At 38.6% G+C, this 27,194-nt stretch overlaps 1 protein-coding gene across 6 annotated transcripts in view; it reads left to right on the top strand.

Moving 5' to 3' along the window:
- The window catches only part of STAU2 (staufen double-stranded RNA binding protein 2), a 172,019-nt gene extending 145,221 nt beyond the window's left edge, over positions 1 to 26,798 (top strand). For all 6 annotated transcript variants that reach the window (XM_032127622.1, XM_032127585.1, XM_032127595.1 and 3 more), the window contains 2 exons: positions 24,751 to 24,839; positions 25,686 to 26,798. In XM_032127622.1, the coding sequence (XP_031983513.1) occupies positions 24,751 to 24,839; positions 25,686 to 25,779 (183 nt within the window). In that variant the 3' untranslated portion in view covers positions 25,780 to 26,798. The remainder of the gene's footprint in view (positions 1 to 24,750; positions 24,840 to 25,685) is intronic.
- The last annotated feature ends 396 nt before the right edge of the window (positions 26,799 to 27,194 follow it).

The following is a 27,194-nucleotide window of genomic DNA, read 5'->3' as shown; positions in this document are numbered from 1 at the left end:
AGAATAATGGAGTTCTTAATCTGTACGGCCAAATAAATAAAATGTTCACCAACCTACTTTCTCTAACTTTCTGATTCATTTGATAGAACTACTGGCAAAAATATTTGAGTTCATTATTTAGAAAATCACTTTTTAGCTCCTGAGGCTGATACACACTCTGTCTCAGCCTCACACAGGGACAAGAAGCAGGTGCCCAGCCCAAGCCTTCCTTCCAGCCTTCTTTCCACCCTGACCTTCCCTGGGTATAATCCATGTAGGTGGGCCAGGGAGGTCATTGCAGCAAAGCCCTGGAGCAGGCAGTGGGAAACTGCTTCTGTGGCATTTGGCAGGTGCTCCCCTGGAACTGCTCTGATGCAGACCCAGGAGGAGTCACCAAGGTGAGTGAAATATGCTGGGTCTGGTCTTGAAGAGGGCTGAAAGTCTGTGATCGTTCTCCTGCCTGATGTTCACATCTCAAGTAATTCCACTGTATCCAAATCTTCCTCCTCCAAACTTCAAATCCCATTGTTCAACAATCTGAACTCTGCAAGAAATAATTCAAGAAAACGCTTCGGGCAATGGAATGTAAGAAGGTTTCTGCTTGTAATGGGATCCCAGTATCTCTTAAATTCATGGATAATCTGATTCTTTCTTCTTCTTAAACTGGATATTTATAAAATAGAAAATCCACAGTGTTTCAGCTTTCAGGAGCTTAGTGGGAAGAGCCTATTATACTATAGGTTGGTATTACCCTCATCTGTCTTGCCAACCTCCCTGGTTGAAATAACAGCCTGGGAACAGGTCATTTTATATAAAATAATAACTGTGAAGGATTCATGGCTTTGCTCTTCCCAGATTATGAGCCCAGACACAAAAGTCTGACCAAAGCAATGGAGCCTTTACAAAACCTTTCCAGAGGAAGGGCTGGATGTCTAAGCTATTTTCCCATCCCAACTCAGAGAAAGATTTTTGTGAGATCATATATCAACAAATAAACTTTTAGCTAAGCTGTGGGAACAAAACCAAGTTGTTTTGGCCAGTAATAACATCACAGTTGAGTGAGGATGATGCAGAAACCTGAATTTTCAGATCTTAATTTTGTCTCATATTCCTAATACTCTTTGAAATTAACAGATGACATTCTTAGTTTAACGTTATTTCACATTTAAATTTTTCATCAAAGACACATCATTTCTCAATGTTGAAATCAATATTCTGTGATAACTTAATTCCATTTCTGGATGCAGCAGACCTAGATTCCTTTCTACACTAAATAGAAACAGAGTGCAGGGTATTTAATATCCTGTCATTGAGACAGTGCAGGCTGCTACTATACAGTGAGCAGTATATAAGTATATGAGCTTTGAAAATTTAAATGAGCTGGTAAGCTAATAAAAGAGTAAGATATAAGTATAGTGATTGTTTTTACATCTAAGTGAGGCCACTAAATAATTACAAGCAATTTGAATGTTTTGAACAATCTCTTTTAGGGTAAACTGTGCAACCGACTCTTCATAACATTAATACTTTGAAATAATTGATTTTCAAATACTGAAGCAGGCAGAGGATGAAGATTAAGACTGCAAGGCAATAAAGACAAATCAGGTTTGTGTAAAAATCTATATTTAAAAAGGCAGTACAAGTTCAGTGACGCACAACTCATCTTAAAACAGCCTTTGTCTTGTGTGGAAAGAGTTCTGTTATTTATTATATGTATAGCTTTTATTTTCATGAAAGAAACAGTATTGCTTAAAGGAGGTGGGCATTCATAGCTTTGTTAGTTATAACAAACTACAGTCTCAGGCTGTTGAATTCAGGATATAAAGCTGATTTCAACTTTATATACTACATAACCAAATAAAGTAGACACCTCCTTGGGCTAGAGCAGAGCTGTAAACAACCTGACCACTTGCTTTCATAGTCTGAATTCAGCACCTGTTATTGCTCCGTTGTTGTCCAGTAGTATGCTGGGTCTGGCTGGGGTGGAGTTATTTTTCTTCCTAGCATCCTATATGAGGCTACAGCTATGATTTGTGACATAGCCAGTGTTGGTAACACACCACTCTTTAGCCACTGCTCAGTGGTGCTCACATAGAGTCAAGGCCTTTTCTGTTTCACAATCTACCCCAGTGCAAGCAGTTTAGAGTGGGCAAGAGTTTGGGAGGGGACACAGCTGGGACAGCTGACCCTGACTGGCCAAGGAGATATTCCATGCTGTATAACATTATGTTCAGCAATAAAGCAGGGGGAGAGTCCTTCCAAGATAATCATCACTTGGAAAGTGGCTGAGCATCAGTCTGCTAGTGTGAGGTGGTGAGTGACTGCCTTTACAACACATGGTTCTACCTCCTTTTTCTTCACTTATTAAGTGGTCTTTATCAACCCATTAGTTTTTTTTCACTTTTGCTGCTCCAATTCTCTCCCCCATCCTGCTGTGGGGAGAGGGAGTGAGAAGCTGGGTGAGGCTTAGACACCAGCCAGATTAAAAGCACCACTAATATTGGATGCTTTCAAATATTTCAGACTGTATTGCTCTTTCTCTACGCTATACAGAAATGAACACTTCAACATTATAGGCAGTATGTTCATCAGTGGTCTGGAAGTAAGCATAAAATCATCTCCTGGTAATGTTTGCTGATAGCACAAGGCCAGCAGAGTGTGAAATGGTGATAAGTTGTAGAATACAATGCAATAAGCCTTGCTGACTCCACAAAGTGCATTCTGACTCAGCTAACTGCACACTTATTCATCAAGGAACAAGGGATCAAATCCATACTGACAGCACAGAGAATTTTGGCCTGTAAATAACTGATCAGGGGTCTTGTAAGATGGGCAATCAAGTAAGAAGTCCCATTGCAATACTTGAACATGAATGTAACAAGGAATAGAAATTATGAGTTTCAAGTTATATCCTTGTGTATGGCATTGGTCAAGCTGATGCCGGAAGAATTCATCTAGTCCTGATGTCAGCATTTTTGAAGGGATATGGAAACACTGAAGTAAGTTCAGAAAACAGCCACAAAAAAAGTATTTGCTTGAGGAAGTGGGGGAAATGCCTTCTGGTGAGAGACTTGGAGGCTCATTTGGTGTAACGTCTAAAGGAAAAAGCTGCGAGCTGGCTTGATTCTTTAAGGAAAAATACTTAGAGAAAATTATTTTTTCCTAGGGGACTCTTTAATATACCTTAGAATGACATAATTAGAACCACTAGCAAAAATCTGAAGGTACACAAGTTCAGATAACAAAGAATAAGTTCTGAATATAAAAATGCTTACCCATGAAAGAAGCTTCTAAATGTTCATAACAGGATAAGATTTCTTTGGTGAACACTCAAGGACAGCAGTATTGTAAGAGAACAGACCAGACCAACTTAAGTTCCCTCCTGGCTTTATGAATTCATGAATCTATGTGCTTTATAACTACAGAAGAGAATGGAAATCTCAAAAACCTGTAACTTTCACCACTGGACCAAGTAGCACAGGCCTGGAAAATCAATGCACATTATCAGACAGAGAGCATGGAGCTAAGCTGAAGGAAGCTGACTGGGGTATGGTGCCAATTTGCTTTCATAGTGAGGTCTCAGGTGAAATCTGAGGAATTAATTCTTCTACCTGAAGGTGGTTCTTTTTGAAATTGATGATTCAGTATCTTTTCCACTTCTGTTTGGGGTTTTGAATAGTGAATTCACTGTGCTTACCTGATGTTTTAGGCCTGTCTCTCTGTCTCCTGCAGTTTCTAGCTATGATGACTTTCTCAAAATAGAGAGGAAGCCTGGCATCCAGCTCTGCTTAATGCAAGCACAACTCAGAAGTGCAGTTTTGCAAATGGTTTAAATCAGCACAACCAGGCTCATTATTTAGCTTGTTTGCTGTTTTCTGGGAGGAAAGCAGGACAAGTTGCTTTTTAAATTCTTGTATGTCATTTTGTCCCTATTCTTACCTTTCTTGTTCAATGCTAAATCCCACAATTCTTATGGGATTGAAGAATAGACTTCCAAGAGACAAACACTGTTGTTCACTCTGGAGTTCTTTATCCATCTAACAAGTTACTTTTACAGTGCTGCTACTTTTTCAGCATTGGGTGGTTTTTCCTTGTTTTAGTAAAGAAAAACGATGAATACTTTCCTGTGGATATTTACCACAGCATATATTTCCTTCCACAATATTTTTCTGTTGGCAGAGTGAGCCTATTTTTCCCATGTTTTATGACTCTATGAAAGCTTGAAAACTACAGAGAAAAAGTTAAAGAAGAGCTCTCAAAAAAGCTTGGTGACTTAACTTGGGCTCCAAAGCGGTGGGTTCAAAGTCCCTGTTGGAGCTTGAACTGGCAGACAGTAACACTCAGTTTAAATATTCCCCACTGGATACATCATTCAAGTGAAAACACAGACACAGTCTGGTTTTTTATCTGATGGAGGAGTTCTCTTTCCGAAAGTCTCCTTGTTCTCTGCAAAAAGATATATTATTTTCTACTGCCATCTTAAAGATGTGGATTTAAGGTAGGGAGTTTGCTTGCATTGGAGGGGAATTTGTCCTTAAGCCCCAGAATACTGTAGCCTGTAGTGAAGCCTGCCCTAGTGCAGGCCTTACTTTTCTTCCCCCCTCAGTAATCAGAGCCCATTAGCAAGGCTTAGCATATCCAGATCCATCTTGCTCAAGTTGTTATGTCTGTCCAGTTCCATTAGTACAAAACAGAATTCTGCAGTGTACAAGGTGTCCTGACTCTCCCCTGCCCCAATTCTGGTTTTTTGTTTCACTTATACTAAAGAGCCCCACAGGCTGATTTTAAGACATCTCTGGCCACTCTGCAGAAATGAGGAGAATTTTTCACCATAGAGACAGGTAATATAAGTCCATATTTTATAACTAATATGATTTACAGCTACTGTGATTTATAACTACTGTGCTGGAGTTACAATACTCAAAGCTTTCTCATAAACTATAGTCACTAAAGCATCTTGCATACCTTTCAGATGCCTACAATACTTATAGGTTGGGTTAATTTTACGAGTTTTTCTGTAGTGGAAGTACAGAGAGAAGCATTTCCAAAGGCTCATTCCTCCCATCTACTTATTTAGGAGAGGATAAATCATGCTCTAGAGATACCTGTCTCCTTATGCACACAGCAGACAATGAACTTTATGTGCTTGGTGAATTCAGGGTTAAGTGAGAATGGATTCATCCATTGATTACTAGCCTGCCATTTCTTATGCAACCAACAGTTTGTTGGAGTTTTTATTAAAAAAAAGATACTGCTGCTTACGAAACAGTTAGCTTTATAAATAGGGATGGTTCAAGGTTTTGCAAGAGCACTGGCAGCAGTGATGCATTCTGGCATCTGCAGACATATTGCAAAAAGTGTTTATAGGAAACAACACCTCCGCAGATCAGATACCTCTAGACCTGGGTAATGGTACATTGTACAAGGATCTTGCAGGATTGATTTTAAGAGTGGAGTTCTTCTGGGCAATCCAGTTCCCTGTAGTTATTCCTCTCCAGGAAAAGTCAAGAGTTCTGTTAGCTTGAGGCTGGGCACAGAAATCTAGCCATATTTAGCTCTAAGAGAATATGTATTTCACTGTTAAAGGAGACAGTCAAGAAGATGGCCTGAAACTAAAGGAAAAAAAATGTTTCAAAGCGGAGGGACAATTTAAATTCTTTAAGCTCCCCTTGTATTAGCTACTTCTTGGCTTTTAGTGTATGAAAGCTTCTTGGCATGTGCCCTGCTTGGGGTCGAGTAGGACGTGGGAGAGATTGTGCTTGGATGTCTGGAGTACTACCACTTGGGGGGAAAATGTGTAGCATTCCAGCAGATATAATTAATGACAAGTGTTGTTGTCTTTCTCCTGTGCCATCCACCCAATGGCTGCCTGGTGCTGACCTCTTGCTGTCCCGCTGACCTCTCCAAAGTTTATTTTAAAAAGGCATCCTTGCTTTCCCAAACTTTTCAGCTAGGCTTCCCTTGGGCTTCTTGTTCAGTGCATGCCCACAGACTATGCCTGTGTCCACTGCTCAGTGATCAGACACAAGTGTTTCCATTAGAGGGATGATTAATGGAAACTTCCTTGGGAATGGGAAAGGGAGAAGTGGGTAATACAAGTCAAGAAACGTGTTAAAGCTGAACAAAGAAACTTTGTTTCTTTGTTTCAAAAATAACTTATTTTTCAAGTGTGCTGCAAATTGTCCTTACTCACTTGGGTCCTGCCCACATCAGTAAAATGCTGCAGTTGTTTCCACAGGGGTGGGCTTGAGAGAAGTTTGTGCTTTCAACCCACTTTGTAGTGAGTGACCACATCAAATAATTCCGTCGGCTGAACTGGCTTTTTTGTTGGCAGATTTAGTAGATATGGGGTTTAATGCTGCATAGTGCAGGTGCATGGAATTTTCTACATCTAAATGCAAAGTAATAAAACAATGACTGAAGAGTACAGAGGAATCCAAACTGGCTATTATGAGAGTGCAGCTGTCATGTTACTCCTTACTGGTAGCATTCTCCAAACAGAAAACTGCATGACTTAGTCCTTCATTTGCATGATGAGGATCACAGATTCTGTCTGATCTCAAGCCTCTCCTCACTTTCTGCTTACCCTTTTCCAGTTACAGGATGTTAGAGGCAAAAACCTGCTCCTCCACTCCTCATAGGCACCATGTTAACTCTTTGAATATCCAGGGATAGGATCCACCCTGTCAGCCAAAGCAACCTGCAAATTGAAGCAGCACAGCAGTGATATGGGCACAATGACTAATTTTTCACTGCTGAGGGAACTGGTAAAAAACATTAATTAGGGACAGAGAGACTAATAAACTTGGGAGGAGACTAGAAGCTCTGTGCTGCTGATTCCCAGGGAAAGCAGAGGGCTGGAGTTTCTAGCAGTACCAGGTAGGACCTTCCACAGTGCTTTACAAGGAAGAAGCTTTGCTGTTCCTCAGGAGAAATCAGAGCTTTTGTTGCTTGCTCTTTTTAGTCTAACAGTGTATTAAGAGCTTTGAAGAGACCACAATAGAAAATGTTACCTTCCCACAAAGCAAACAGCATGGGTAGCAACTCTGCCTGCCAAACATCGCTGTTCATCAGAAACAAGCAACCCTGACTACTTGGTAAGTTGTTATTTGACATGTGCACATCATATTCTCTATGGAGTCAATTTTTCAAGGCTAAATCTTGTTCCTGTTGCCAAATCAGAAAAACTGGGCAGTTGCACTGTAGGGCAGAAGGGAGACTGATGCATGGGGCTGGAACTGCTGTTTTCCAGGTCTGAAGCTCCTTTGCCATCTGTACAGTAGCAAATAAATTCATTCCATGTTTACCCGCACAGGCACAATGTGCCTGTGCTGGCTGGGACCTCCACGTGCCTCTGCAAAGGGAAGGCCTGCCCCTCCCCTGCATAGCAAGGGCATTCTGCTTTTGTGACATCTGGGCCACTGCAGCTGTTATAAGGAGGGGTTTGCTCTTTTTAGAAATTATTAGCCAAGTAAGCGTGTTGTTTATTAAAATATGCAGTGTATGTTGTAAACTTGTAACTCTGATATAGAAAATACCAGCAAATGATTCTAAAATTTATTGAAGACTTCTTTGTGTCCCTACTCCAGTGAAGGGTGAGAGTTATATTTGATTGAACATGTAACCAAAAAATGCACATTTTTTCACTTTTGTATTTTGTCTTTAGAATTCATAATAATTTATATTTATTTATAAACATTGTAAGTTAAAATTGCATATGGAAAATCATATAAAAATATTGGAGGAAATTATTTGACTTTAGCTCTTCATATATGTTGAGCTTTGATGGAATCACTGCATTAGTTAAAACACGAGAGAGCTAGTGATCATGAAGAACAGATAGAATCTTTTTTCTCATGTTCCACCAAAACCACTGTTCGTGTACAAGTGTGTTGGTAACTCAGTGTGCAGCTGCTGGTAACACTGATACCGGTAGAACAGCTTTTATTCGGGCATGATATTGTAAATAAGACCTGAAAAAGTTTGAAGGTTAGCAATATAGCAATATAAGAAGCATATATCACTATATGAAAGAATGAACTTTGTGTCAATTCTGCAGAACTTGCTTTCTTGAAAATGAGAATTTATTAATTTTAGTACAAAATATTTTCCCATCTTCTTAATGAAGTGTTCTTTCACAGTCTGTTAAGTATAATAATTATTAGATTTTTTTTCTCCAAGATCGCTGAGTTTTTGTTAGCTACCATTTTTCATTTCTTCTCTTTATATAGAGAATTTTGCAGCATTTGAATGATTGATATTCACTGTATTGCTAATTGTTGCACCCTTACTGGAGAAGACTAACAAGCTTTGTCAGTTCATTACTGCTTCTTTTGTTTACATTTGTATGATTAATGCCCATTGTTGATACCAAGTTACAGTTCAGTCAATTGTGGCTTAATAACAAGAACGAAATTAATGTTAGGGAAATATAAATTATTAACCAATTTTCAGGGGTGGCTGATTCTAATGAAGTGAGTTTCTTTACTAAATGCATTTGAGTATCAAATTCCTCTGTCATAGCTAGAAAGAAAGGAGTGCCACAGCACTTGCAAATGGGCTTGCATTGTATCATTACCTCCTTATTTCGGTTAAACATTTTTTTAGCCTTGTGGAATCTAAATTGAGTAGAAACAGGGCAAAAGATGGATAGGTCATAGACCCCACCTTCAGGGCAGCTGGGTTAGTCCACTGCTTTAGCATTCTTTGTACTGTGTGTCTTGAATCTAGCGAAGCCTCACCTAAGAGGTGCACAGAGGTTTGCACTTTCTAGGCCATATCTACAGAGAGCCGGACCCTTTCACATCTCTTCTAGACAGGCAAATGTTTTTTCAGGTCTAGAACAGTTTGCTTACAGATGATAGGCAAGGTGTAAAACTACAGTTCTGAGGTAGAAACAGTCTACAGAAACACTGTATTTTACTGATAGGACTGCGAGGTCTTCAGCATTGGATCTTTTCTTTTGGTGAGTAGTCCATAGGGAAAAAACAATACGCTGTTTTGCATCTGTATTTCTAAAAATGAAGGTGAATGTATCCACTTAACAAATAAGGAGGACAAAATGGGGTTCATAGAGGAGCAGGTTGAAATACAAAAAGCAGTGGGGTCCATTAAGAAGCATTTTCCTTTTTGGTTAATCCCAGGCTCAGTTTTGTTTACCCGAATGTGTTTTACAGTATAGTAAAAACACACAAGAGAGTGTGTCTCTTGTATCCTCAGGGTAGGGATTAAGTTAAGTTCTTTCTCTAAGTTTAAAAAAGTTTTCCTCATTTATGGGGAAAATTGATGGTAAGTATGAAAGTATTCCTTGCTGATGGCTCTTCCAGGGAGTTGCTTTATTTTTTGTTAGAACCACTGTAGTACTATCCTTTGCAGACTGACATTGGTTTACATCACAGTTTGGATGATCTTCTCCAGTTGTATAATCACAGACCAGCATGGGGAGTCTGTGGGTGGTTTTAAGAGATTTTCTAGGTTTCTTTGTTTCAGGAGTTTGGTGTCCAAACATTATATGATTTGTTTATACTGATTTCATTGTGAAGGAAAGAATAAGTCTGATCTCCTCCTTACTGTAACTCGATAGCATGACAGTTATCTCAAGCATGCTTTCAGTTAGGTTTTATTCGTGCTTGAGGAATATTACTGTTTAATATGCATAACATTATGCGTGTATTTTCTCTGCTTCTGGCAGCTCCCTTAGAACTCTAGTGTTTCCTTCATGCTCTGATTTTATTGTTTATGTGATAGCTAAAATTATTAAATTCTTAGAGCTAACTGAGACTGGACAAAGTTTTACTCTCTACTATCATTTAACTTACATTGGTATTTTTGCTTTTATTCTGAGTGTGTTGATTTTAACTAACTCAATTTTACTCTATGATGGCACAGTAAAATTGCTTGTATCCTGATCCTGGAAACCCTCTCAAAGGGTTTGCACACATGTGCAGGCTTATTAGATCATTTGCATAAAGAGAGCTCGAATAGTGAAGGATTATTATTATTTATCCTAATAGAATCTTTTATTAAGATAGAGCTGTATATACATTCACATGCCTTATACAGAAGACTGTTAAATGAAACAGCATCCTGAGGGCTTTCCCTCTTAGCTGTGGTTGGATCATTTCTAGTGGTTTCCATGCTTTATGCAGTAACATAGATTTACTCAGGAAACATGAACTCAGACACTGCTCTTGCCACAGCCTTCAGGTATCAGTAATTACATGTCACAGGAGACTGTCTAAATGCATGTGCAGCTATTTATCTACCTTCCCAGATAAGCAGAGCCTTCACATAACAAAACCTTAAAATACTCAGGATTGCTCAGACAAAGGATGAGAAGGAATATTACTGCATTGTACCGGTTAAAGAAGCCCCCAAAAGCAGAAGTACTGAATTGCAATTCCTGCTTTCATCACTTCTGAGCTTACTGCTAAAGTATCAATTAGATAAAGAGCAGAAATTATCTAGGGAGCCTGGGGTGATGCTCAGGACAGCTCAGTAACGGCTGTGATCAGCCTGCGGAGTCAGACCCCTCCTTTTCTTTGATCCATGTATGTTGACTTATTTTTTTTGCAACAGCTGAATCTTCCCTATCACTGATCCTGGAGGTTAGATTGTCACCTAGGAGGTAGGATATGTAGCTTGTTGACCTAAAGCTAAGAAATCTGAAATCTGTATGTCTCATACTCTGGACAATAGTGCTCACATCCGTGCCACTGACAAAAAGGGGAATCTTATCTCCACCCACTTCTCTGGTGGTCACTTTCTCAATGACAACAGCGAGCTCTGCTCAGGTCTCTCAAAGAGCTGAAGAGCCAGCTGTCTGCAGGAGAGGACTGTACATTTGTAGACACCAGCTGACCAAGCTGCCAGGCCTCTGCCTGTGGTCCTGGCTTTGAAGTTGAACTCCAGAGAGGACCAGGAGTTGACCCCTAGGCTTGGAGTACTTCATTGCCTGCAGGTACTCACTGTGTAGCTTTCTCAGCTCATTCTTCAGAGAAACCTGTCTGATCTTAATGCTGAGTAAAAAACCTGAGTACTTAACTTTAGACCTTTGATTTTATTCCAGGGATGTGCTGTTTAAAACTTCACTCTTACAGCGCCTAATTTGTAATTATTATTATTACAGCACCTGAATTTTTTATTGAATCTAATCCTGACAAGTTATTTTGTAACTAGCAAGATTTTGAGTTAGCTCTTTTTGACAGCTGTGGTTAATGAATTTTTATAATAGATGCTAGGATGAAATGATAAAATAGCCGTTAGCAGATCTTCCATCTAAAGCCCAGTTGCTCGGTAAAGTTTTTGGTCATATATCTGTATTTTTGACTGTAACTGTAAATGGAGGAAAAGCAGGTCCATAGATGCAGAACTCAGTTAATCAGAGTAAAGGAGCATCTAATCTTCATTAGTGACCTGCCAGTTGGAGAGGTTCCTGAATTTAAGAAGTTCTTGAGGAAATCTGGTTCCTGCTGTCTCTCTTGAAGCACTGTTTGAAGTACACAGTACCCAACATATACCATTCTTACCAGAAAAGCACACAGGACAGCAGTCATGGAATTGACTGAAGGTGCCTCTTACTATTCCTTTTACCTTTCTACCTGCGCAGTAGCAGACTGAAGTAGGAGTTAATGGCTAAAACAAATCCAAGTGAACAAGGCCAGTTCCTACTTAAATCAACACAAACAGGAACAGAAGCTGAATCTGAGGGTAGATTTGGCCTTTCCATTAAAAAGGAGAACTGTAAGCAATCGAAAATATAAAAGAATCCAATAAAAAGTGCATCTACCACTTCACAAAACACACAGGAAGGAGGTTGCTGCTGATTTTAAGTGAAGACTAATCCTTCACCTCAAGACACATTTGCTAAGAAATGCTGGAATTTGTGTGTAGAATAGCAGCACTGGACTAGGCAGGGGGAAAATATGTCTTATGAGACTTTTCTGCAATGGTGTAATTTAACTTGATCACTGGAGTGATGAGTCACTGAAGGCAGATTAGTTTTTTATTTTACCTTAAGGAAATACCCAGGATTGTGAGGTAAAAGAAGAAGCAATGAAGTCATATTAAAGCTCCTGTATTGCAAGAAGGCAGGTCAAAATAGTCTACTTAAAAAAAAAAAAAAGAATATAAGCTTGAAAAGGCATAGGAGGGACAGAAACAGTATAGAGGTTTTTTCTGCTAGAAACCCAGTTTTTTTCACTCCTGCTTGTTGTATAACACTTGAAAAGTATTCTCATACCCGAGATAGAGACCTGAGTTGGAGCATAAGGCTCAACCTCTCCTTTTCTGTACTAAGGAGCTAGACAATGTACAGCTTTCATTCATCCACCAGATTCAGCAGCATCTTTCCATTTCTCAGATACTGCCAGAATTCTCAGACCCAAAAGGTAGGTCGGACTTTATACATCTAATCTAAATTTCTAAAAATCTGTAGAAGACCTCTTTTTAAAACTTAACCTTTTCACTTGCCTCCTTCTGTCAGAATACATGATGTTTTCCATACACTAGCTCTCAAAAAAACCTGGCTTTATTTTGCAGTTCACCTCTAATTCCAAGCTCTGAGAGCTGGAAATGCTGGACACTATGGGCTAGTAAGGAATGTATAGGAGCTTAACAGCAGGAGCAACAGACCCAGGTTAAAAATTCAGTGACCAGGAACAAATGTGCCTTTTATTTCATCTCCCAGCTAAAATCCTAGATACAGTTTATTGGCTTTAAACTTTTCTCATTTAGTAGAATAATCTAAGCTTAGTGTTTCTTCTTAATCACATCCACTTAAAATGGGACATATATGGTTCTATAAATTAAGCTAGCACAGAAGTATTCTTTGTTTAAAAGACTTGGAAATTGCTTGACAGTTAACTATTAAATGGTATCTAAAATACCTGGAATTTTCCCTGAAGGGGGTTATGCCTCTACTGAAAATGACAAAATCAAATTTAAACCACAAGTGATGGAAATGTACTGCTTGATTATCTCAAATTCAGGAGCTAAGTGTAGGTCTGAAAAACATGGAGCTAAAGTGTTTCTACAAGGTGATACAGCAGCTTAAAGGCAGGGTCACCTTCTTTTGAATAAAACAGATTTTTTATCCCACAAAAGACATCAAGAGTACGAGTATTTCCATTCACTTTTAAATAAACTAGAGACCTGTTGAATTTTTCTCATAGAGACAAATCAGCAAGTGTGTGAATGGGGCACACCAAGCAGTCATTAGCCCAGTGGTTATATTTTGCACTTGTCTGTGATATTTTGACTGAAGTGTCCATCCCGGATCTAAAAAAACCTTTTTTCAGAAGTCATACATTCTCATAAAAAGTGTTTTCTTGGTTTAATATTTTTCTGAGGAAGAATTTTGACCAGCTCTCCACTAGACTCCTAGTTGAATGTCAGATCCAGCTGCTCACGTGTCCCCCTGAACAAATATGTGCAAGTCCCCTCTTTAAGGAGCAGCAAGACCTGCAGCATCCTTGTAATACTGATGTACTTCTCAAATTTGGGGTCCTGACATAAAAAAGGCTGGAATGAAGGATATGGTGTTGCACATACCCAAGTGAAGGCAGGGAGCCAACAAAATGCCGTTGTAATTACAAGTGAACATTCTTGTATCATAAAGCTGTAAAGAAAAAGCTATAAATCAGAGCTGGCCTGGTGGTCCCAGGCAGCAAAGTGCAAAAGATTTGAGCTCATTCCCTGAGCTCGCCAGGAGTGGGATCCTCATGGCAGCAGCGGCTCATTCCAAGGGAAGGGCATTCCTCTTGTCTCCTGAGTGATGGTCATGAAGCAGTGATTCTGGTGGGAGTCAGATCCAGCCTTCAGCCCTGAAGGAGTGATAGTCTCAAAAGTGCTGGCCATTGTGAAAAGTAAAGCAAGCTGTGAACCAGAGGAATCTTGTCTTCAAGAGAGTTTGTGTGTGTGTTTAGGAGCCTGCTGCTTTCAGTGTTAGCTTTGTGCTATTGATGAGATCCCAGTATTGGATCACTTGTTGTACTTGAGGACATAAGATTGTCCTTTAATTCAGGTAGTTAGTTTCATATTTCTATACACTCACTCATGACAACAAATCATGCTAAAACCTTCATATGGACATAGAAAAATGCAAAGAAATTAAGTAATACTATCCAAATGTCACTGCTGATGTTCCCATCCCTAATGAACGTGGGCCCAAACTTAAGCTTCAGTTAGAAACGGGCTTTTCTTCTATCCTGGAACATTCTTCCTCTTTTCTTTTCTGATGTCTCACAAACATGTAACTCTTTAAAAATCATTGATCTGTCTGGATAATTTACTAATTTCAAAAATAACTAAATAAGAAGTAGGAAGGTTGGAAAGTATGAAGGTTGTTAGCATTGGGCAGTTTTCTAGAGACATTCTTTAATACAAACTGTGTGTGTGGACATTTCCTGTCCCTCTGAAAGATGTGGCTTGATCTAAGCCTACATTTACAGTTTGGCAAAATAAGATGATGTACAGTTGTTAAAATAAAATAATAAAAAAAATCCTAAGGGTGTGCAAGGGATTACACCAAAACAAACCCCAAATTGACAGCTGCACAAACAGCACTTGCACAGCAGTGGTAGTCAGCCACTAGGAATGCCCAGTTTCCCATCAGACTGGTAAGAATTTATAATTAATATCACATTTGGGGAGTCTTCTGTAATAAAACCACAATTTATTATGCTAACTTGATTATGGAAGAGATAAAGGAGAGTGGACAGATATTCAGTATTGTTTTGCAGAGTATGTTATCTCCCTGTTGATAGCAGGAAGAGAGCAAGACAGACGGTGTTTTCCAGTATCAGCCCCTACACTGGTTTAAGAGGTGCAATCCTGAAAGGTGAGGGGCTCTTTCCTGAACAGATGTGACCCCCTTCAACTCTGATAAACTTCCCAAAAAGATGAGGGAAATTTGTACCGCACAGGATGTGTTCAGCACATTGAGGGATTGAGTTAGTAATGTCCCTGATAATTGTGGATGCCTCATTGTAGGAGTCAGTTTTTATTTAAATTTTTTTAATAGGAGTATACACATCTGTCTTTATACCCAGCAGCTTTCCTGGCCCACAAGAGGTCCTCTGTGAATTTCCCCAACTGAGCTCAGTGGGATCTCTGTCAGCTGCAAGATTTATGTCATCTTTTTCAGTCCTGAGAACTGTTCCTTAAGCTTTTCACATCTGGATTTAATTGGAAAGACATTAAAAGACATTAAGTGTGCTGGAAAAGCATATTTTAGAGAAGATCTTTATAGACACTTCCATTAAAGGAGCTGATGGTTGTAGGTTAAAATGGGATGAGGACACACCATCAACAGTTAGCAAAGGCAAAATTATATTGCAAACTACTTCAGATGAGAAGTTTGTCCTGTAGCTCTTGGATCTGACTCTGCTCGCACTTAAATCAACTTCAATTAGGAAAAACATACCAGCTAATGCAGTGAAAGAATACTCTAAGATCAAAATCAAAACTTTTTCCTTTTGGAAACACTCAAATTTCTAATTACATGCCATATATGCTAAATATAATGCTTTTAGCTGTCAATCTAGATTTGGTACTTTGTTGGACATACATGCACTCTTGTAAAATGAGACTTGGAGAATGAAGAGGGGGATTGGTCATTAGGGCTCTGAGGGTGGAAGTATCCTTCTCTGAATGCCAGCGTGCCGGCCACAGGAGTAGAGTTTCACAGAAGCAGAGATAGGATAGAATTTAGTACATGGGCTTCATTACAGATGTTGTAATGCAAGAATCTACAGCCCTAAACTCCCCCATTGTTCCAGCTGCAATTTGCTGCTTGAAGAAACCAATGGCCAGTGCTTTGCATTAAGTGTAATCTGTTGCTTTTGTCTTCAAACCAAAGTTTCTAGTCATGTTTAGACTGACAAGCGCTTAAAATTTAAGGTAATGGTCTCAGTATGAGAGAATAAGCATTCTTTCATTCTAAAATTGCTAAAACCAAGGAATCTGATATTTAGGAAATTGCTCCCATGTCTAAAGCAAAGTGTATGGTCTTTAGACATAAAAATATGTCAAGTCTAAAGAAAAAAATAGGTAGTTTTGTTAAACATTGCAGGGGGAAAGTACTCTTTAGATTATTTCAGCAAAAAAAATTGTGAGAGGCTCTTACCAGTCATCTTCTCCTAAAAGGGAGTCTTTTTCTCCACTATGTCATAGAAAATGTTTTGCATTGTTGGGAAGATGATAGCTTGATGAGTGATAGTGATAGGAATGAGGCATTTGAATTAAATGGCTGCAGTGCAGTCTTTTAAAATTTTCTATCATTAAATACCTTTATTTAGAATCCCCCTCTTTCTAGCTTGGCCTATGAAAAAATGCATGTAAACTAGTAAAACTGATTCTTACGTTTATTGCCTAACCTTGGGCCAGCTCTTTCTGTCTCATGCTCTGTCTCTTTGGTTTCCTTCTCTTTAAAAACAGCATTAAATGAACTACCTCTGTTCCTTAGTGACACTTTGTCTCATGAAAAAGAGGATATTTGCAAGGAGAGGCAAAAAGTATCTAAACACCAGTGAGTGTTTTTTACAAGCTCAGTTTACTAAGTGAAAGAGTAACCATGTTGATGTAAGTATTGAGTAATATACTTGATAGCTTGAATCTTGTTGTATACTGATTTTGGTGTGGATATTTGGGAATTCATAAAAATCTTTTGATATCTTTTTTTTTTGACCACTGTGCATGAGCAATTGCCTAAGAAAACCACTTAAATAACAGAATAAATGCTTATAGCTCATTAAGTTTGTTAAAAGAGTTCTAGCTATATTTACATTACTATATGGGTCAGGGCCTATCCCCTCATCAGGAACAGCATGGTCATTTATGTATTGATACCTTTGTAGTGAAGGCAGTGGCAGTGATGTCAAAACCAGGATGTAACTGTGGAGGTCAAATAAATGAAGAGGATTGTCTAATACAACATATTTTAGAAGTCACTGTAAACTCTTAGGCAGTCAAGAATCTCAGTCCACTTATTTCAAATCAAGAGGTCAAAATATTCTGCAATACATATTGGGTTAATGACAGCAGACTTGCAAATCTATTGCAGTGATGTGGAGAAATGCCTATAAATAAATAAATAAACCAAATCATTCTGAGAACACAGCTGACAAGGATATTTTCCAGCCATCAGAGATGAGAAAGTGATTCATGGTCTTTCTTCAATGCTGGTGCAGGATTTTGCCTGAGGATATAAATTCTGCTGTTTTCAGTTTTACATTTGAATCGGTCTTTCTTAGAATCTCCTTTAATTTTTGTCTGCATCTTCTCAATCATGCTTGAGTGTTGTCTCAGTTGCATGATTTAAACCTCTACCTACTGATACAATAATTGGCCATCTAAATACTCTCATTTGGAAGTCTCTAATTACTGAAAGCACCTATATTACTTAGATGTGTACCTCCTTCTGAAAGTTAGTGTTTAGGTAGCCTTTGTATAAGGATTAAGATTAGAAGCAAGATTAATTTAAGATTAATTGCCACCTAGTAAAATTCTGTTGTATATATGTAGTATAAACACTTGGAAATTTAATTTTAAAATATTTTCTTTCATGTTCATAAGTAAGCTGTGATGATGTATGATTCTTTCTGTATTTGTTCTTGGAATTGCAGCAACTGAAGGAAAAATTGAAGTTTTGAATTTAGAAATAAATTTACTTTAAAAGAACTTCCAGATTTCTAGACAAAATCTAGAGCAGATACACTGAAAAGATACTGGAAATATCTGATAAAAGATTTACTTAACTTTTAATTCTATTTTAACTATCTAAGAGTTATTTTGACTGCTGGTACTGAGGCCCAACTTTCACACCTCACTTCACCATTAGAGGATGTACACATACCTCAGTAGATACTGACACTGAATCTGAAAGCCGTTTTGAGATGTTCTTGAAGAAACATCAACTTACTGGTTTCCTGCAGAAATCGTCATGAAAGCAAAAGTCTTGGTAGGACTTGAGGATGTTGCTGCTTTCAACTGGGAATATGTGTGTGGGAGGAGTCTGAGAAGAAGCATATTAAAGATCAGTCCCGTACAGTCCGAGCCCCACATAGATCCTTTAGCAATCCGTTCTTCTCTTATTCCTACCCACAAGTAAGAACACAACCTAAACTTGGCAACTAGACTAACTTCTCCATGCTGGATTAATCTCTTATATTGTGTTAACTGAGATGTATTTGACTTTAAGTATTATTCATGAAATCCTCTTCATACAAAAGCATACCTTTGACTAATTTTTAAACAGGTGCTTTTCAGCATGCTTTTCTCTCTTTGTGACTGGAAAGATTTGTATCACCATTAAAACAAAAGAGCTGTCTCACCGCAGATGATTATGCAGCTCTTTCTTGGGCTTTGAGAGAATGCTTCACCATTCATTGTTCCTGGAATTACTGCATGGTCCCAAGAATGGTGGTCAGATTTCTAGTGTGGTGGTTCGCATGGAAAATAAGCCATGCCCAACTGATTCTCTTAAGTGTTAAGCAGTCCCGTTACTTAAGTAGATGAAGTAGATGAATTTAGGTTGAGGATCAAAACCTATAGAAATAAAATTCCATGTTGAATAGTGCCTTTCATTCCATGCACTTCTCAGAATATTAGAAGATGTGTAGGAATGAGTACACGTGTCCAATAAAACTAGGTGGAAGAAGGTGATATGCATGCTGTTGTTGATAGAAGCTCTGTTTAATATATTGGAAAAATTGTTCAAGAACAGTTAATCCTTACTTTAGGATTACCCCCAGAAAGCTGGCAAGGTCAGGCTGTACATGGATTGTGTGTCATTTAAATTCTGGCTGCATGAGTTGCCTGGGGGCAGCATTAACTACTATGTGGGACTTGTTCTAAGCTACATCTGTGAATCATCACTCTTTGTTTGAAAATAGTGGACTCCTCCTATCCTCCAAGCTCCTTCTCTTGACAGGCGCCATCAGTAGCGTTAAGCCTATCAGGTGACTATGCCTTTGTGCAGAGATTAATCAGTTTGGAAAATGCTATTTCCATGTAAACTACATGAGTTAATCAGATTATAACCCTGTGTTTTTCATGCATATCATAAATCATATGAGGAAGGAGCTTAAAGTCATTTAATTAAGGTTTATTCTTTGTGCTGTGAAAAGCCTTTCTGAACTTAATATTCAAACAGATTTTAACATTGGTTCACATAAGATTTAATCAACTGGAGAGAGCAGCACATTGCAAGGAAAGCAATGAAAACTCCTAGTAGGAGCTGTTGTTTGCAATATAGTAAATTCATTTACTACAGAAGCTGTGGGGAAAAGGGATTTGTTTGCAATACTTAGTATTTGTTCAGCTGGTATGTAGCCAACCTGACAAATCCAAGAGAATTAAATAGGTATGTTAAGGAGTCAAATTGTATATACTTTGTGTGCATGTATATAAGTCTACACAAACAAATATATCTTCTCTTTGTGTATTTCTGTATGCACGAAGTATTGGGTGTGGGCAAGTTAAAGCCAGGTGGAAGCTTAGTCAAAAATTTCTTCATCTAGAGAAATCAAAAACAACCATCAAGGGCAATAATTTGAATACATACAAATTTAAATAGTTGGTCAGTCTTGGGACACTGAGCCTTCAAACTCACCTCTATAGCTGTAATATTTTTGGGGTTTTTTCAATAGCCTTTACATGTGGAATAGAAATCCACATATTAAAAAGTCATGAAGTGCATCTCATCACTGATGCAGACAGCTTTGCTGCAATGCTATTGCAGAGCTGACATTGCCTTTTGAAGCCTCAATAGTCAGGGAGAGGGAAAGAAATTAACTGATTCAGGGGACGTTTTTTCTTTTGATTTAGAAAGCAAATAAACATGGATTTGTTTGTAAATACAATTGCTTCCAGTTTTGCTCATGCATTAACTCTGCTGTTGTCTAGGCTTTTGGCTTGCAACTAAAATCCAGGACTAGAGTTATATCTGTCTATCATGGTAACCTGGTATGCAAATATGTTCTCAAGCCTAAACTCGAGCAACAGAGACTTGTTGATGCATATGGCATGTGACTACAAGAAATATGACAACAATGAATCACTTGACTCTGCAAACTCTGTCCTGAACTAAGACTCAGCTACTAAAGACAGTAAAATCTTGTCCTTCATGACCTTCTCTGGACCCTGACAAGTCAGTCTTGCAGTTTCTGCCTGTAATTTTATGTCTTCAGAAAACACTGATGAAGGCCAAGCTGAATATGTTTTTTTATGTACTTAGAAAACCGATGTTTGGAGGCATATCACTAGTAAACTAACAGTATGAAGCAGTGTGTTTATTAGGATTGTCTCAGACCTCCTTGGTAAAGTCAACTGGAAGGGCCACAGAGAACAACAAAATTTTACAATTTTCAGTTTCATGGAATAAGCTGAAATGTAATACAAATTTAAGAGGAAAAACACAAACCACATACTGTGTTAAAACAAACATGAAAATTTTATCGTGAGGATGTGATCTGAAATGCATATGGGCTAGTGGAGTGCCTGTCTGCTGTTCTTGCTAAAGGATGATCTAATGTTACTAGATTGTCATTATAAGACACTTAATCCCCAGAGTGAGAAACAGGAAGAATATTTACAAGTTTCAGTGCTATTTACTAATTGCCAGCTGACTTGAGGAAAGCTAAAAAATGACTGGAAACATCCATTCCCATCCTGATACACACACATACTAATAATGGAAATGGCAGCCAAGACAAACAGCTAGCAGTGCGGTGCATCCTGTTGGCATCGTATTTTTGGCACTGTTGTAGCTACACAGAAAACAAGTGATACAAGAAATGTGTAAGGACATCTGTTCTGTAACCTATGGGGCTTCACTCACAAAACAGTTGTAAAATCTTCTGAGGGAGAGAAAAATTTCTCTATATCTGTGCAGATGCTCTATTGTAAGGAAAATATCAATGGAAGGAAGTGTTGAGCCCTTAAAAGAGGAAATTGTTCACCAGATTCACTGTCAAATGTTCCATTCTTTTCTTTCCTTTTCGTTTAACCTAAGTTATCTGCCATTCATAAGTTATATTTAAGCCAAGTGGTGTAAATCTATTGGGACTAATAGAATTGAATCATGGATGAAATTAGCCTGGTGTCTGCTTGTAACTCTTCTTCACTGCAGATTACTTGAGCTCTGTGTCACTCTGCTGCCTATTCAGGTCACAGCCTCTAAGCTACCAGCTTCCTTCCTGAATCCAGCATCTCCATGTCTGTCTAGGGGCATGACGGGGAGGGAAGAAACATTAAAGACATCTATTAAAATCCAAAGTATTGTTTACTCACCTGCTTCTCTTAGCTTGCTGATCCTTCCAAATACAAGCAGGCTATGGGAGAAGGAAAAGGGGGAGGTGTTAGTACACTGCAAGGCTCTCTCTACCATTCTTCTACTCTCCTTCATCCACATCCCATGAATGGACCTTTTAAAAAGGAAATAAACTTTCCCAAAACTCAAATCTTGTTGCAAACATTGGGATATAAGAAGTTAGGCTTCCCCCACAGGTAACTTATGGTGAGTAAGATATGCTTCCATGAAAAAGAAATCAGACCTCATATAAACCTGGAACACATTAGGAAACTGGAAATTAAAGAGGGACTGTGAGGTGCAGGAGGTTGAGAGAACCTGGGGAAGAAAAACTTAACCCTGGGAGCAGCTGGAGGTCTTAGGTGGGAGAGCATTTAGGAGCTGGAAGAAAAAAGCAGACTTCAACAGCACTCATAAAAACACCCTGACACCTGTAGCTGGAAGATTTAGGATACAGGCACAGGACTAATGCCCTGCCGATTGGCCCCTCTGATACTTGGTGTTACAAATGCAATAGGTCTGAGATTTTATCTTTTATGTCATATTTCAGTTTGGGAAAGGCATGGCTTGAAGAAGGGTGAGATGGAGCAGTGAGACTGCTCCATGTTATAAGCATTAGGACTTGGAAGTTGTGTTGGTATTAAACATGCTTATCATTGAACACCTTGAATCATATTTTCATTTTATGTGTTTCCTCTAATTGTTCCATATTTACTTTATTGACACCCCTATGCTCCCATGCTCCCACTGACACCCAATGATCCATGCTTACAGGCAAATTGTCCATTTTTTTATATTGTAGTACTTCTTCCCTTGATGATAGAAGAGGAGAGGGGCTCTCTTGATCTGATTCTATTAAGATAGTGGTTAATATTCATCCAGGAAGTTTCAAATCAGTTTTCCTGGAAAACAACCCTGAAAGCTGCTCTGTAATCCTGTAATTTATGTCGGAAGCCTTGCAATTAGTCTGTTTTGTGAGTAAAACAGTAGTAAGTAACAGAGCTACTCAACAATTCTAGAATTAGGATGTTTGTGTTGGTCTAATTAATCTCTTGATGATTTTGCGATTTCAGTTACCCCTAATTGACACCAGACTGTTCTGCAGATCATATGATCAGTCTGTGATTTAATCTTGAACGAAACTTTACTTGGCTCTACTTACAAACTCTGATCAGGGCCTTTTCGTCCAAGTCACTGTACAAACAAATAACCTCAACACATAGTTCTTCCACAATAAGTTTACAATTCACACATCAGACCAGGAAGCTAAGAGTGGATATGAAAAAGTAAACAAGGTGGGTTGAGAAACATATGAGGTAGCAGTTTAACTGTGTGGGAGGAGTGGATGTCTCAGCTTCCTTCTCTCCTTGCAGTGCTACCTGGTAATGGGCTTTGGCTTACCATACATAAGAAGGAAGGAAATTCTGATAGTTTTGCTAATGTGCATCAGGAATAAATGGATATGAGAAGACAGAAGATTCTTGGGTGCCAATCCCTACCCATTGGATTCTTTCTCACAGTTGCTAACCCATGGGCAATTAAAGTACAAGGAAGCATAGGAGACCGAATCACTCCCCTTCCTCACGTGATGAGTAGAGCTTGCATTGTGATGACAAGGACCTCAGGGAGAGGAGGAGAAGAGAGAAATCAGGATGAAGAAATGTGCTGGGTTACTGGAACAGAAAAGTTAAGAAGAGAGTAGTTGAAAACCCTCATTACCACTGGAGGAATTATTTGTGGTGAACAGTGATTTTGCGGTGCAGTCAAGATCAAGGATGGAAAGACAGATGGTAGTTAGATCTTACAGGCATAGAGAATGCACATGTGAAGCTTCAAGGGACACTATGAGGTGGTAGAGAAAGAACTGTTACGAAGAATGGAAATATATCAAAACATCAAGAAAAACAGAAGAAATGAGGAAAGAGAGAATTCTCTCTGGGGAACTCAGCGAGTGATAACAGTGAAAGATCCAGTAATGGGACCTCATACAGGGGGCTCAGAGAACACATGGTAAAGGTGGAGTGGATTGTAGGTAACAGTGACAATCTGAGGTTTACCAAGAGACTTTATAAAACGTTTAGCTTTTTTTTTTTTTTTTGTCAGGGCACAAACCATATCATTTCACAGACTAGAAAGATTCTAGTTTCATGCATTATGGGTAGGAGTACCTTGTACAGCCCTCTGAGGCTTTAGCAGCTAGTCATTACTATAGACAAATATGGGACACATGGTCTTTTACTTTAGGGCAGCCTGGCAATTTTTGTGCTGTTATTCATCTCACCAAAATACACATTGTCTAATAATATTTAAGTTGTATAAACATTCCTTTCAAGCGAAGGAGCTGTTGAGAGAATCCAGGCAAAGGATTAGTACAAAAGCAAATCTAGTACTTCATTACAATGGCAGCTCCTGTTCCAAGCAGGGTCCCTGTTCTCTGAGGGAAGTGAAGATAGAGACCTAGATTCTTTCTGTCCCAACACATAGGAAGAGAGCAACAGTTGTTGCTTAATCATGAACAGTTCTTTAGGGCCTGCAGTCAGTTCCACTGCTGGAGGTGTTACCTTAGGGCAAAATGTCTGTGGAAAGTCACCTTTTCTTTCCCCTGTGATTAGTTCTGAATGCATCTCAGGAGGAAGTGATTAAAAAGCAAAATCCATTTTGCGGTTCTGCTTTACATTTCACCTTTGCAGTAGAACTGACCTCAGCTCTTTTATTGTGCTGGCTCTGTTTTCAAAGTTGGCCATGTGGCGTCAGAGAGTTTCATAATCAACCTTTGCTGAATCAATTATAAAAAACAATTATTTTTTTTACCAAAGCAGATAGAGGGAAGAGAAGAACTGGGGCTCATAGCAGATGAAGCAGAAGTTGGTCAGTGAAGAATGTAGAGGAAAACGCTAGATAAAAACTGACTGTTCTTCTATTCCTGATTCGCCCTAATCACCCCATATTGGCTCCCTGTCTAGTACAATTCACTACCTGTGTATAAGAGATCGGGCTGTAACATTGTTCCAGATCTGACTTTGGAGTGCTGGTAGTGTCCTGCTGAGCCTCTTCCCACTGCTCACACCTTCTGCAACCATCTGCAAGATAGAAGTTTGTCCATAGGATCTCTGGGAAGTGTGGGCTCTAGGAAAGCACATGGGGAAGCTGGAGAGACTTTACAGCCAAAAAGCCAAGAATCCTAAAAGTATATCCTATTCTTCATATAAGTGATGAAGCTTGCATTGACACAAAGGGGAGCCACTCATATGCCCAGGAAGAAGGAGATCTCCTCAACCCATGCGCAAGCCCAGCTGTTTGTCATGGAGCTGTTGCATACCCACTCTGTTAGCTCTGTAGTCTAAATTGCTTCAATGTACAGGAAATGAATTAAATCTAGAATATCAAAACACACACCTTCCTTCATTTGGTGCTAGTACAATTGTGTCACTGGGTTTTTTGACAACTCATTTTTTCTTTAGGCAGCATTAAGTGCCTTGAAACAGTTTTCAGAACAAGGACTGGATCCAGTGGAAGGAGCTATGAAAGTTGAGAACGGATCACATGAAAAGTAAGTACCATTTAAATCCTCTGCATTTTAATGCCTGCGTGGCACGGTAGATAAGAAATGTTAATTAAGAGCTTAGTTGCCCTTATAAACCTATGCAAAACTATTTCCTCTGGAATTTATGTACAGTTTGTGTCAATTTGAGAGGATAAACATGATTTCAGGTTTGGCATTACTGATACTGTTTACTAATGAGCTATGACACAGTCATTCCTATAGAAAAGCTAAAGAAAAGGATTTTCTTTCCATTGTATGGATTCTGCGTAAGTAGCATAACATGATTTTTGTCAAATGTGTTATAGCACATGATATTGCCTGTAAATAAGCATAGCTGCCTGCCAATAAGTCATTATGACTGCAAGCTGAATTTTTCCTCAGAGAATTTAAAAGTTGAATTTTTTTTCGGGTCTTAAAAAACTCTGATATGGAATATTAGCTCTAAGTAGGAGACAATAGAACCAGGATTCACGCTGGATTTTAAATTATTTAAGAAAGTGGGATTGTCCATCCAGTAAACGTTTTTTTTCCAGCTGCTAGTCTGTTTATGTAGGAAAGTAGTCTTGTGTTACTAAATAAATTAGGAAGTAATAGAATAAAAGAAGTAAGTCTAAAAGTGGCACTTGGAATTTTCAGTAGATATATTGTAGCTATTTATAAACTAATTTAATCAGAAACATTTTTCCATATGATCTCATCAGCATACTATTTGAACATAAATATTGTTGTTTCACTTTAAAATGTTACCTTCCACAGTGACCTTTGAATCTCATGTGCCATCTGGTAATAAACATGTCTTAAAGATGTGCAACCCTGGACCTTACCACTCTTGTTAATGTATTAATCTTTCAGACAAGTCAAGCATCTGGGAGAGAAAGCAGACAATAAACAGACTAACTCAGGCACCATTGCTCAGGACTGCAAGGATTCAAAGGCTGTCGTCTAGGAGCTTCCCAGCACCCACGGCTGCCACTGCATCCTTATAAACCTGTCAACACGCAATAGGGTGTATGTGTACAAGGAAATGAATGACTAATACCATTATTTGAGTCTTATGTGAAGACAACACTATTCTAACACAAGAGATAGTATACATGGTACTGTTTATTCAACTGTGGAAAAAAATAAAATTGAACACTTCCCTTAGACCTCGAGATGAGACCATAACTCAATTGCCCAGAGGCAGAAGAAGTCTGATCGTGTTACTGGAGGTTAAAATAACAATGAATTAACAAAAAGTGTTAGGGGAAAAAAAAGGGAAACTTTAAAATTGATAAATATTGAAGAAAACAAGTCAGCATTGGTTCAGTTATACAATTTTTTGTAGTGTAGTTTTAAGTTCAGCTTACTGTTTTTTAAATAATGCTTGAATATTTTAAAATTAACCAATGACAGTGCTGTGAGAATTGTAGTTGTTGTCTTCATATATAGTCATACAGCTTATCTTTTTATGCAGACATTATGCATTCTTCATTCTATATGAATATGTATGACTTTAAGATGCACTACTCAGAGTTGTATGCAAACAGAAGTTTAAATCTTGACAAGTATTTGCTTAACATGAACAGATGTTAGTTATGATCATTTTCAATATACTCCAGGGAAAAAGCAGATATGGTATTTGATTTTCCTTGCCATAATCAATTAAAGAGGCGTCTTGCCTCCAAGCAACATTTTCCCCTTCAATTCTGCTCTCTGTTGTGTGAAGCACATCTACACCCCATTCTGTGTGTTGTATCAACCCACCGTTTGCATCAACTGAGTGTTTTTAATCTCTGCATTCGACCAAGAGCAAAAGGGAGGACTGCAACCTTATCAAGCCAAGGGTGGAAACTGTTGATGTAAAGATCATTCTTTTGTGAAAGGAGTGGCGGCAGAGATAAGACCTGTGGCTGCTCTGTACCAGCATATTTCTTTTAAGTGTGTGGCCAAATGCAGTAAAACCACATCAGTTCATGTGTACAATGACAGTGTCTTCTCTTTCTTTATCACTCACTAGTAGAACAACTAAGAGAAAAAGTGGAAAAGAAAACAACTAAAAGCTAACAAATGACTGGCTACCACACCAAAGCCAGGTTTCAACCAAGCTTTCCCCATGCCACCACTTTCTACAAACTTACTGTGTTAGACCAGACATGATGGTATTTAGGTCATTTATTTATCCAAAATACAGACTATTTTATTTAATACAAAAAACAGATAAAGTTTAACTGCTTAACAGTCAGGACAACATTGCACAAGATTGTAGAAGCACAAAAACCAGGGATCACAACTCAGTGACTCACACAGAAAAGCAGAGGAACAACAGTGTGAGGAAATGGTGCAAGGTACAGTGGCATTGATTCACCTCTGGGACGGGCT

Source organism: Corvus moneduloides, chromosome 1, assembly GCF_009650955.1.
Source record: "Corvus moneduloides isolate bCorMon1 chromosome 1, bCorMon1.pri, whole genome shotgun sequence".
NCBI classification, from domain to species: Eukaryota; Metazoa; Chordata; class Aves; order Passeriformes; family Corvidae; genus Corvus; species Corvus moneduloides.
This window is presented reverse-complemented; position numbering and strand designations above follow the sequence as displayed.